This window comes from Trachemys scripta, chromosome 3, assembly GCF_013100865.1.
Source record: "Trachemys scripta elegans isolate TJP31775 chromosome 3, CAS_Tse_1.0, whole genome shotgun sequence".
Taxonomy (NCBI): domain Eukaryota; kingdom Metazoa; phylum Chordata; order Testudines; family Emydidae; genus Trachemys; species Trachemys scripta.
Window position 1 is genome coordinate 159,130,910 of NC_048300.1, and position 13,502 is coordinate 159,144,411.

General features: G+C 41.9%; 1 protein-coding gene across 16 annotated transcripts in view; it reads right to left on the reverse strand.

Moving 5' to 3' along the window:
- Positions 1-13,502, reverse strand: part of MLIP (muscular LMNA interacting protein) — a 166,274-nt gene that overhangs the window by 84,073 nt on the left and 68,699 nt on the right. For 14 of the 16 annotated variants that reach the window (XR_004645228.1, XR_004645227.1, XM_034766319.1 and 11 more), the window contains one exon: positions 8,024-9,661. The exons of the other annotated variants lie outside the window; for them this stretch is intronic. Coding sequence is in view for 12 of the 14 variants with exons in the window: in XM_034766319.1 (XP_034622210.1) it covers positions 8,024-9,661 (1,638 nt within the window). In the remaining 2 variants the exon portion in view is untranslated. The remainder of the gene's footprint in view (positions 1-8,023; positions 9,662-13,502) is intronic. 16 annotated transcript variants of the gene reach the window in all.

Here is a 13,502-nt window from a genome sequence, read left to right on the forward strand (position 1 = left end):
CTAAGCAGGGCTGGCTCCAGGCACCAGCTTAACAAGCAGGTGCTTGGGGCGGCCAAGTGAGAGGGACAGCACCTGTGGCAATTCAGGGGCGGCAGATCCCTCGCTCCCTCTAGAAGCGAAGGACCTGCCGCTGAACTGCCGCCGCCAATCGCAGCTTTTTTTTCTTTTCCCAATTGCCGCCGCCGGTCACAATCATGGCTTTTTTTTTTTTTTTTTTTGCTTGGGGCGGCAGAAATGCTGGAGCCGGCCCTGTTTCTAAGCATGATTATCCTGTTTATATGCATCTTTGTAGCTAAAGTTATGAATATTGGCTATGCATTGGTATCTTATACATGTGTTGTATTCCTGGTTAGAATTTACATTAGACCCAGAAAGCTATGTGTTGATGGCCCATTAAGGGCACTTCACCCTACCAATGGGTCATAGAAGAAACTCATCCTGCCCAGTAAACCTTTCCTGTGGATGCCTCAGCCAGAATATGGGCAATGGCTGCCCCTCTGAGTCATCAAAGCATGTAAGGACATGTGATATGCTCATGTGACCCTGGACTCCATCTTGGGCCAGTAACTTTCCATGCACTGAGCTATGAGCTTTGTTTGAGATAGTAAATTTCCAGGCACATGGCAGAAAATACAAAAGACCCCTGAGATATCTCCATTGTGCATGTTTCCTGCCCTGATTCTCTGGACTGTGGATTTACAACTAAAAGGAGCATTTTTGAACTATGGACTGAGGAGCTTCCAACCTTTTGGAAGTCACCAGAGAGACTTTACAAGCCAGCAGTCTATTCCATCACTGCTACAAGCCTGATATAAGGATTTTGTAATCACTTGTATGTATATGATCTATTAACCATTATTAACTCTCTTCTTTTCTTTTATTATTAAACCTTTAGCTTTAGTTACTAAAGGATTGGCATCAGTGTGCTTCTTGGGTAAAATCTGAGTTATATATTGACCTGGCTAAGTGGCTGATCTCTTTGGATTAGAAGGACCCTATAGTTGATGAAAATAGTTTTCAGCAAACACTTATCATATAATCCAGTGTCTGGGTGGTAGAACCAGGGCTGGAATGCCTAAGGAGACTGCATTTTTGACTTCTCGTTAACCACTGTGGTGAGACAGATGTTTACTTTTGTTACTGGCTTGGTATAAGATAATGAGTAATGCGCAGTTTGGGGTCATCTTGCCCTATTTCTCAGCAGTTTGTCCTGAATTTGGTATCCTCATCTCTGACCCACTGAGGCAAGGTGATAGTTGCACAAGACTTTTCTTTCTACAGGGCTGATGCTGAGAGGAGCTGAACACCTGTGACTTCAGTGGGAGCTGCAAATGCTCAGCACCGCTCAGGATGGGGTCATGTGTTTTTGCAAGCTCTTATTCTCACAGGCTGTGATCACAAAACAAGAAGAGGGCCGGGTGCAAACAGTGCTACTGAGACCTGTTTCTGAAATAGAATGATGATTCACCTGTGAAAGCACGGTTCAAGAACAGGTCATATACCACCCAGATATAAACACGAGAAAATGTTTAACTTGCATAGGATGAGAAAATGTGTTAATCTGCAAGTGATTAAAATTAGGAACACATGTATTAGAGGGTTGAAAGAAAATAATCCAGTTAGTGCCTGCGAGTTGCAGGTTCAATTATTACTTGCCATTCCACAGTTATTAAAACCTGACAAAAGTGTTTAGATTGTACAGTGAGGGCCACTATAAAAAACAGACAATAGAAAGAACTGTTGTTGTTGGGGTTTTTTTTGTACTGGTAGCAGGTGCTTGTGAAAATTAAAATATATGTTTTTTTTTTCTTTTAATGGATGAATATGGTATCCATTAAACTAACAGGATTGACTTCAAGCAGGTATAGGGCCTGATCTGGTGTCAACCAGAGTCTTTCCAAGGACATCAATTAACTTTGAATCAGGTCCACAGCACAGACAGGTGCACTGTGTGCAGCCCTACATTGCTGTGTCAATGCACCAACAGTAAATCCTGATTTACATCCCTCTCCTATCCCAGTCCTCAGCTACGCAAAAGTAGAGCCTGCCAACTACTAAATTACGTGCTGTTCTTTGTAATATGGACCACTGGCAATTCAACTGAGCCCAACACATTGAGGGTCTGATTCTGCAACCTTTCCATGAATACGTCTACTGACTTCAGTGGGACTACTCACATGAATGATGCCCGCAGCACTGAGGCCTACTTGTCATCTGTGACCTATGGAAAAATTTCACTCCAGGAGTGAAGTCCTAGCTCAGCTGGATTCAATGGCAAAACTCCCGTTCACTTCAGCGGGTCCAGGGTTTCACCCTAGGTCTTTAGAGGTGAAAGACTAGTTTTATTTCCAGAATGGGGATATACAGGATTGGGATTATTATCCCCCAAGAAATTTTGTGGGAAATACATGAAGGATGGTGTCAAGACTGTATCCCCACTTTGAACTTTAGGGTACAAATGTAGGGGCCTGCATGAAAACTTCTAAGCTTAACTACCAGCTTAGCTCTGGTCCGCTGCCACCATTTCCCAATTGGATTCCCTCCCTGGGAAGCCTTGAGAAACCTTTCACCAATTCCCTGGTGAATACAGATCCAAACCCCTTGGATCTTAAAACAAGGAGAAATTAACCATCCCCCCTCCTTCCTCCCACCAACTCCGGGTGAATACAGATCCAACCCCCTTGGATCTAAAACAAGGAAAAATCAATCAGGTTCTTAAAAAGAAGGCTTTTAATTAAAGAAAAAGGTAAAAATCATCTCTGTAAAATCAGTATGGAAATTAACCTTACAGGGTAATCAAACTTAAAGAGCTTAGAGGACTCCCCTCTAGTCTTAGGTTCAAAGTACAGCAAACAAAGATAAACACTCTAGTAAAAGGTACATTTACAAGTTGAGAAAACAAAGGAAAACTAACACGCCTTGCCTGACTATTTACTTACAAGTTTGAAATAGGAGAGACTTGTTTAGAAAGATGTGGAGAACCTGGATTGATGTCTGGTCCCTCTCACTCCCGAGAGCAAACACACTCCCCAAAACGAAGAGCACAAACAAATCCTTTCCCCCCCCCCCCCAAGATTTGAAAGTATCTTGTCCCCTTATTGGTCCTTTAGGTCAGATGCCAGCCAGGTTACCTGAGCTTCTTAACCCTTTACAGGGAAAAGGATTTTGGAGTCTCTGGCCAGGAGGGAGTTTATAGTACTGTACACAGGACAGCTGTTACCCTTCCCTTTTATAGTTATGACAGATAGTCTGTACGACAGGTAAAAAAATATGGTCTTCAGGAGAATCTGTGGCCACATCCAGCAACACACTTAAGCACATATGTAATTTTAAGCACGCGAGCAGTTCTGTTGAAGTCAAGCACTCAGGTAAAGGATATGAGACCAGCAAGTCAATGGAACCACTCACATGTTTAAGTCATATTCATGTGTAAGTGTTTTGCTGAATCATATCTTTTAAGAGACTAGGACAGAAGTGCCACTGGCAGGGATGATTTAAAGATATCCAGAGAAGGGCTGAACTGCTATAGAGGGAGTCATTTTCCTTTTGATTCAAACACTAATTCGTTATATTTATTATTACATGGTCCCCCAAAATGAGCTGCACACTTCATAACACATATAACATGGTGTAACATGGTTTAGATATTGTTTTAATTTTTCCATCTGAAATATTCTCTCCCCCTTTCTCTGCCCTTTTTCTCACAGAGACTAGGTGAGTGAGGTAATATCTTTCATTGGACCAACTTCTGTTGGTGAAAGACAAGCTCTTGAGCTTACATTGAGCTCTTCTTCAACTCACATTCTCATGTAAGCAGAATATGATCTCTTTAATGTTCAAGTCAAACTTTCAAACTCGGGATATTTGAGTGTGATTTAAATTGGACTAGACAAGCTCAGACATCCCTAAATTTGAGAAAGCTACTATTCTGTGAGTTTTCCAGGCTTTAGAGATCTTGGAAGTATTTTCTAAGCAAGGAGAGAATAAGACAGAGAATGTTAGACCCACTGCAAAGCTGGGTCTGACCTAGTTTTTGTCAATCAATAGGTGTGAGAGGCCATAAAGTCGCTACTGACTTTTCTCAAACTTATTTAAAAATAGACAGCATTTTTATTGAAATTTGTCGTTGCATGGAAGCTAAAAATATTTTTTCTGTACATTCTCATTTATATTTTGACATTGAAATATATGTTTTCAACATGATCCCCATAATAATTGTACTCCACTGGTATCTGTGACTGAGCAAGAGGCCCCTCAGTTACACTCTGCATGGCAAATCTTGCCCTCTCCTCCGTGGGTACAAAGGGGGTGTATATATATAAAACTAGCATGGTACATTCCTTACAATCAGAAAGAAAAGAAAAGTAGAGCTGGCAGCTGAATGTTTTAATCAACATTTTGCATTAAAATTGACATTTCCCCTCAGTAAAAATTAAATCTGATCAATATGTTCTGTATAATTCCTGTCCTCTTTGTAGCAAATCTTTGTTGAATTAATAGCAGCACAAATGGCTCATCACCCAAACCTGTCATATTACGTTAAGACACTTCTCCTGTAAACCACACTCTGCTGATGAGAAAGCATTATTACTTTGATTTTGTGTTACAAAATCAGTTTGGACGGGATTGCAGAAAGCACGTCAGTTAGTAAAGAGTCATTTTAATAAATGCAAAACTAGTGACGATGCAGCAATAAGGCTGCAAAATCAGCACTCAAAAGTCAACACATTCCAAAAGTTAAGGTTTTTCCTTCAGTGTTGCTTAGCCACATTGTACTTACTCAAATATACAGTTTGTTACACCATGCAGTAATAATCAGCCACTACAGTCTCTATGCAGTACTTCGTGCTAAAATCAAACTGATTCCCACAGTATTCGTGCCACCAAGTTAAAGAAGTATGGGCTGGATGAATGGACTATCAGGTGGATAGAAAGCTGGCTAGATCGTTGGACTCAACGGGTATTGATCAACGGCTCCATGTCTAGTTGGCAGCCCGTTTCAAGCGGAGTGCCCCAAGGGTCGGTCCTGGGGCCGGTTTTGTTCAGTATCTCCATTAATGATCTGGAGGATGGCGTGGACTGGACTCTCAGCCAGTTTGCAGATGACACTAAACTGGGAAGAGTGGTAGATACATTGGAGGGTAGGGATAGGATATAGAGGGACCTAGACAAATTGGAGGATTGGGCCAAAAGAAACCTGATAAGGTTCAACAAGGACAAGTGCAGAGTCCTGCACTTAGGACGGAAGAATCCCAATCACTGTCACAGACTAGGGACTGAATGGCTAGGAAGCAGTTCTGCAGAAAAGGAGCTAGGGGTTACAGTGGACGAGAAGCTGGATATGAGTCAACAGTGTGCCCTTGTTGCCAAGAAAGCTAACAGCATTTTGAGCTGTATAAGTAGGGGCATTGCCAGCAGATTGAGGGACGTGATCATTCCCCTCTATTCGACATTGGTGAGGCCTCATCTGGAGTACTGTGTCCAGTTTTGGGCCCCACACTACAAGAAGGATGTGGAAAAATTGGAAAGAGTCCAGCGGAGGGCAACAAAAATGGGAGGTGGAGCACATGACTTATGAGGAGATGCTGAAGGAAGAAGAGAAGAATGAGGGGGGATTTGATAGCTGCTTTCAACTACCTGAAAGGGGGTTCCAAAGAGGATGGAGCTAGACTGTTCTCAGTGGTACCTGATGACAGAACAAGGGGTAATGGTCTCAAGTTGCAGTGGGGGAGGTTTAGGTTGGATATTAGGAAAAACTTTTTCACTAGGAGGGTGGTGAAGCACTGGAATGGGTTACCTAGGGAGGTGGTGGAATCTCCTTCCTTAAAGGTTTTTAAGGTCAGGCTTGACAAAGCCCTGGCTGGGATGTTTTACCTTGGGAATTGGTCCTGCTTTGAGCAGGGGGTTGGACTAGATGACCTCATGAGGTCCCTTCCAACCCTGATATTCTATGATTCTATGATTCAAAGAGACCTGTGGCCTCCACATATTGCTAGAGTTGTCTCACCTCAAGCCTTCCAAAAAAAGGGAATATTTGAGACAGAGTAGTAACCAGCATTAACAAATGAGCAAAGGCCTACCAAACCAGTGAGCTTGTGGAGCTCTTGTACCAACCCCATGAAAACAGGGGAGGGAGGTTTTGAATGGATACTGTTATCAACCTTTAATGAATTCATAGATGTTAAAGCCAGAAGGGAACCTTATGATCATCTGCGATGACCTGTTGTATAATGACAGGCCATAGAATTTCACTCAGAGATTCCTGCATCAGGCCTGTAACTTATGGCTGCATAAGATCATTTCTTTTGGAAAAACATTCAATCTTGATTTAAAGAATTCAAGTGATGGAGAATCCACCATATCTCTGGGGAAGTTGGTCAAATGGCTAAATAAATTAATGGAGATATTCTATCTCCTAGAACTGGAAGGGACCTTGAAAGGTCATTGAGTCCAGCCCCCTGCCTTCACTAGCAGGACCAAGTACTGACTTTGCCCCAGATCCTGAAGTGGCCCCTTCAAGGATTGAACTCATAACCCTGAGTTTAGCAGGCCAATGCTCAAACCACTGAGCTATCCCTCCCCCCCTAATTATTGGTAAATATTACTGATAAAATTGTGCTGTATTTCTAGTCTGAATTTGACTAGCTTGAGCTAGTTATAATTGGCACAACTTCTTGGACACAAGGTTGTTAGGAGCTTCTACCTGAAGCAACTTGATCCAGGAAACCATATTGTAGCTGGATTGTGAATAATTCAATAAAGTAGGACATCGTTCCTAAGATCGTAACTGTACTTCAGCTGTAAGAGGAAAGCTGAGGGGTAAGAAAGAAGAGGAATAAAGAAAAATGGAGTGTAGAATCCTGGCTAAGGAGGACAGAAAACCATGAACTCTATTTGCTTCTGTCATCATCTTTTCTTTTGTGTTTTCTAGCTCCCTTTGTTCTCACATGTACACATCTGTTGCATCCTTTTTGGCCCACGCACTTTCCCTTTCTTTGGCCCCCCCATTCCTTCTTTCTTACTCCACACTCTACATTAAGCATTTTAAAAGTCACTGATGTCAAAATCCTCTTACAGCAATTGCCTTTACTGCTTGTCCTCCCTCTGCTGGGACTCTCCCCCTCTTCTTATGAGTGACAAAAAGTGGGAGGCACAGCTAATTCAGCAGAATGCAGGGCAAATGTATTTGAAGCAGCAAATACAGGTTTCTTTTTTTTGTAATACAGAATTTACAACAAGGACACAGAAGCTGCACAAGAATCAAGTCAGCACTTTACCAACCAAGTGAGTGGAGATGGCGTAGCTACAGTGTAGCAGAGAGACAAGTGGAGTGAGGGAATATCTTTTATTGGACCAACTTCTGTTGGTGAGAGAGACAAGCTTTCAAGCTACACAGTGCTCTTCTTCAGCATGTGGACACAGCAGAATGAGGCAAAAGGATAAGGACAGAGCTGCAGAAAAGCTGGGATTTTAGCAAAAACTGTAGCAGGCTGCCAGGACTGGGCATAACAGCAGCAGAGATCAAGAGTGAAAACTGAGAGAACAGACAGATTCTTTCTTTGCCTCTCCTAAGCTGATATAAATCAGTGCACTTCCATTGTTTTCAATGGGGAACTATGCTGACTTACATCCATTGAGAATCTGCTCTCTTAACTTGCACAGAATATGTTTAGTTATTAATATTATATCCAGCACTGTTTTACCTGAGTTTTATAAAAATTAAAGATAATCAACTCTATTGCCAAACAATGACCAACAAGTCAATCTCCACCAGCTCCTCCTCCCACCCATTGACAATATCTTTTTACTCAACAAACTCTTGATGTGGCTGCTTCCATAATGTAAAACACGGTGTTAGCAACATGTGATGTTATGATTTTGCATTTACACCATTAATATAGTAAGTTTTTCTCTTTTAAAAAAATTTACCCAGTTGCATAATTTTACTATCACCATTCAAAATGGGTGTAATTTTTGTATGAAGACAAAGGTCTATTAGAAAATAAGCATGCAAGACAAGTACCTTGGGTTTCAGGCTTTCATGATCAGGAGGCTGGGAAAAAGACTTTGGTGAACGCAGCTCCCTGGATCTTGACAACGGTGTACAAGGTGACTGGCCTGGGACAGGAGATCTACATGGTGTTACTGATATAGTGGGGAACTGCGTAGGTCTTGCAGCTGAGGAATATAAACTATGTTTTGGGTGCAGTGAGGCGGAATTAAGTTGTGGTGAGTGGGAATGAATATTATAGGATGGGCAAATGGGTGATGTAGAATTAGCAGATGAGGAAGACCAATGGGTTGAGACATTTGAAGGGGTAGGGGAGACAGGATTCAGTTCCTGAGCAGACAGCGGGGATGAACCTGCTTTTGATTTATAGGTTGGATGCAAAAGATTTGGAGAAGAGGAAGAACATTTTTCTAGGATAGGGGAGAATGTGCCTTTTTCATTGGCAGGAGAGGACAAAGGGTATGATTTACAAGTGAAAGTGGGTGAGTAGGTGTGGACTCTCCTAGACTTTTCAGGCCTTTGCGGTTTGTGGACAGGGTAAGGCAACAGTTTTGTAGGAGAAAGGGCAGGGTTAAGGGAAGAAGAGTGTCTTGGGACAGGGGGTGGCATTGAAGATGATTTAGGTTGTAATAGGGGGGATACAACTGTTTTCCTATAGGAAGAAATGGTGGATGATAGAGGATATAATGAGTCAGGAGAAAGTGTTCTGGCATGAAGGTGCTTTTTAGGGGAAAGGGATCTAGCCCGAGGAGTAGAAATGGACTTTGAGGACAAAGGCACGTGAGTGGGTGAGTGAGAAAATAGTGAAGGCCAATGTACCTCTTGGCTTGGAGAGTTTGACCTAATAGAAAAGCTTGAGGCAGATTTCTTAGGGGTAGGGGGACTTGTTTTAAACTTTTGATCTATTGTGAGTGTTGAGGAGCAACGGGAATTAGGAGAAAAGGTAGGGGGACAGGATGCAGAGGAGAGTGGTCTTTGCTGAGACCGGCCTGACTTCAGAATAGCAGTTAAGAGAGAGAGTCTGGTTGGCAGAGAGGATCTAATTCCAGACTTCATCAGATTTCCACTAGAGGACATCCTGCTACCAGCCTCATTTACACTACATATGGTTGAGGAGGAACCATAAAATGGGGAGGACAGTGGTTTAGGACTAGGTGATAATGAATGTGCTGTGATATGGACAGGGGTGGCAAAGAATGTGTTCAATCTCTTAGAAGAACAGGGAGATACGGGCTGATCTGGAGAACCTGGCATTCCTGCTGAATTGGGAAAATATGAAACTGGAGTTGGACTCTTGCTTGGAACGGATGATGCTGTGAATTCAGACATTTTGTAAACATAGTTAGGCATAGCAATATTAGGCATTTGAAGGTTATTGGAGAATTGAGTACTGGAAGAAGGGCTGTTTAATACAGATGGTGATCTCTGGGGCATGTAAAGAGGTGAACTGTGAGCAGTAGCCTGAAAACACGTAGATGAATCTTGTTTAGAAGACCTAGCTGCAGACTGCCACTTGTTATAGGATTCTTCCAGAGAAGAGACTTGTTTCGGATTAACAATGTCACATTTTACTTTCAGTTTAGTTGGAGAAATTAAGCAGGCAGCAGGTGGTTTATGAGAAAGATGATCAAAAGTAGAAGGAGAAGTTAACTGGGGAAAAAAAGAAAGAGAAGTGTTAAAATAGGGTGAGATGAGGGAAACAGTTAAAATCTTACATATCAGTTGCATGATCATGCGTAAAGTATTATATTAGTACTATATTGTGGGCTAACAGCCAGGGCCAGCTCCAGGCACCTGCTTCTCAAGCAGGTGCTTGGGGCAGCCGCTCCGGAGAGGGGCGGCACGTCCAGGTATTCGGCGGCAATTCGGCGGACGGTCCCTCACTCCGCCTGGGAGCGAAGGACCTTCCGCTGAATTGCCGCCGCAGATCGCAATTGCGATTGCGGGGTTTTTTTTGTTTTTTGGGTTTTTTTTGGCTGCTTGGGGCGGCCAAAACCCTGGAGCCGGCCCTGCTAACAGCACAGGGATATCTTAACTGTCAGTGATACAGCCTGGTGGGCTTCTTTCTAATGAGGCATGATTTAGAACAAAAAACTTGTGCACATGAATTATTTTGATGGAGATTTTGTTTTGCTTATATAAACAAGTTACCACTTCTCTAGGTTCAAGGCTACTGTATTTCCCATTTAAGCAAAAACTGAAGTAATTATGCTGTCAGTAAGCATATGATGCAACTAGAAGTTATGGTACCCCAACAGTGTACATTTTATTTTACACACACACACACACACACACACACACACACACACACACACATTGTGATCAGTGATCACAGTAACAGTTACATTGATGTGAGAGCAGAATGTGGCCCTAAATATCTATAATATATTTAGTGTCCAATTCTGTTCCTCATGAAATAAGGTCCTACTCAATATGAATAAGGGTGATAGAATTCAGACCTTCTGTTATCAAAAGGATTACCTCTTGTAATGTCATAATTACATGGAACGATATCTCCATCCATTGAAAATACAGTAGAACCCACTACAGTTTATATGACTACATATGGATGTCCTTAGTCAGGCAATGATTTTCCTAAGTAAGTACTTCAAGATTTAATCCATATGGTTTAGAATTTGTCAGATAATTAGCTGATATGTTGCTGGGTTTGCAATTAAAACAAAAACTAGTCTTTGCATCATACCACTCTTGAATAACTACTACTGTATTACATTTGTGTCAGACAAATAAGGAGGAGGAGGTTTGTAGGTTCTTGTTCAGTTTTTATAACAAACAATTTCTATACATTACTCATCTACTTTCAAATTTTAACAAATACTTCTAAATAATATTATCTGAGGTTGATAGAACATCTTTTATTCCAGACAATCCTGAACCATTTAAAAAACTTCCGGCCTGATCTTGCTTCCACTGAAGTCACTGGAACAACTGCCACTAGCTTCCATAGGAGTGAGACTAGGCCCTTGATCTACAGTGAGCACCATTTCTAGTTTCTATTGTTATTGCAGAAAAGAATTAAATGAAAACATAATGGTTAAAACCAAGTCAGCAATTTCTAACAATTATTGTATTTCCTGTGTTAAGTACAGGGAGAAACTGTGACAGTGTGTGGTCACGATTGTTCACCTTTTAAAAGGTGACCACTGCATGTGCATATAGATCAAGTCACACTCTGCTGAAATGCAGCTTCATCTCAGGTTGACTGCATCAGCTGCCAACCAACACATAAGGATTGCAAGGAAGAGCAGAGTCTGTGGAGGAACCATAGTACAAGAGAATACAAGTACCTGCAGGGAAATGGAATTTGCTCAGGACGCTAGGGCTAAGACCCTATTGCTTACAGCAGGGGTTCTCAACCTTTTTCTTTCTGAGCCCCCTTCCCCCCCCCACCACCATGCTATGAAAATTCCACAGTCCAGCTGTGCTACAACAACTCTTTTAATGCATATAAAAGCCAGGGCTAGCATTGAGGGGAGGGGAGTCGCAAGCAGGAAAATTACTTGAGGTCCCATGCCACAGGGGGCCCCATTAAGCTAAGTTGCTCAGGCTTTGGCTTCACCCCCAGGTGGCAGGGCTTGGGCCCCCAGGCTTTAGCACCGCACCTCCTGGCTTTGGCTTTCTGCCCTGGACCCCAGCAAGTCTAACACCAGCCCTGCTTGCAAACCCCCTGAAACCTGCTTGCGGCCCTGGACTCCTGGTGGAGAACTGCTGTCTTACAGAAAGTATATTTGGACATTTAAAGATTAGGACATTTAAAGATGATTCCCATTTCTTTATAGCCTCTTTATACCACTGGCCTGAAAGTGGGGGTAGATGTAATTTGCTCCCACTTCAGTGCCTCTCTACAGTGCCAGAGCTGTAGAAAGTGCCTTTGTATAAACAAGAATTAGATGCTAGAAGTGGCTAGGTCCTAATTTTTAATGTCTCATGCTAAAACCAGCACCTCCTGCAGCACTGTGCTATCACCAGGATAAGGAATTAGTTCAGTGGCAGTTTAGAGGGAAGAATGTCATCTGGCATTCTGTTTGCTTCTTACTATTTTTATCTATTGAGCAATGGACTTGGCAGTTTACAAACATAAAACAGTATGTCCCCTACTTCAAGGGTCTTACAGTCTAGCTGAAGCAACACTGAACTCTTTGATGGGCACCTTGTTTTTTAGGTTTCTCATAATTATGTTTATAACTGAGTTTTAAATACACACACCTACACATATATATGGTATATACATGTATATACATATATATTATATTTTATATATATATATACACATACATCTTTAAAGAAAGATTGCACCAGACAAACTATGACCTTGCAAAACTATTGGCGAGACTACCAAACCTGAAATCCAATGCCATAATAAGAATTAGTCTTTTATTTTAGGTGTTTGTTTCTGTGAGGTGCGTATACAGTGTGGGGCATGTAAGAGGTATGTAAACAGACTGTATTTCTTCTACTACTTCTGCTTATGATCAGTAAGGACAAGAAACACTGGGCTGGATTCATCAAAAGGTTAATAAGCTTTTAAAGTTTTAATGGATAGCTTTCCTATTAGCTATTTCATGGAATCTCCGATCATAATAGGGTCAGAAAAAGAACATCTGGGACATCCTGCTTTATAACCTAGGATTTCCATGTAGGTAACCCAAAGAAACACAGAGATCTGATATTAAACTCTCACATTTCCTTTAAAAAGTGAGTGTTCTTGTAAATTTAATTGTGTCTGTGAAGTGGGAGCCAATATGAAAAGCAGACTCTCAAAGATACATGAGAGCAGAATCCAGAATGCTGATAAACTACAGATTATTGTAGTTTATTTTGTCTAATAAGGGCTAGATTACAGCCTAAAGTGAGAGCCTATACAAAGAGTGGGTGCACCATTCACTCCCATCTATGGATGACCAGCTTCATTGGCAGATGCAGAAGGAGTTGGAGAGAACCTATACCCTCCAGTCACAAGGTGTCTGGGTTTGCATAGGGGCACAAGGGGGAAAATGAGGGAATGTCCTCTCCATGCCCTCCTACACAACTAGAAAGGATGGGCCACCCTGCGGCCTTATGTGCATCTGCCATCATTTATCAGCTGAATCTAAACTCACATCTGCCATGTTTTAACATGGAACATTATTTGTTTGCTCCTCCCTATTCACTAAACATTTGATCTGTTAGTAATTCATTAACACATGAGTTGATCTAGTGGCTTCTCGCTTCTGGGGCAACTGGTGCTCCATTATGCCATGTGGGTGGAGCATGAGCATTATGGAAGAGAAAAGGGAGAGAACTGGCTGCTTTATGATCACTGCCTGCTACATGATTCCCGGCTACTTCAACAAACACTGCTGCCTTACAAGAAGTGAGGGGCGCAGAAGAAGTGATAACTAATAAGTTAGTAAATTTGAAATACTGAGCGGCTTTTCATACTTTGAATATGACATTAATTTTTTTGCAGCAACGGTCAAGCAAGTTAAGC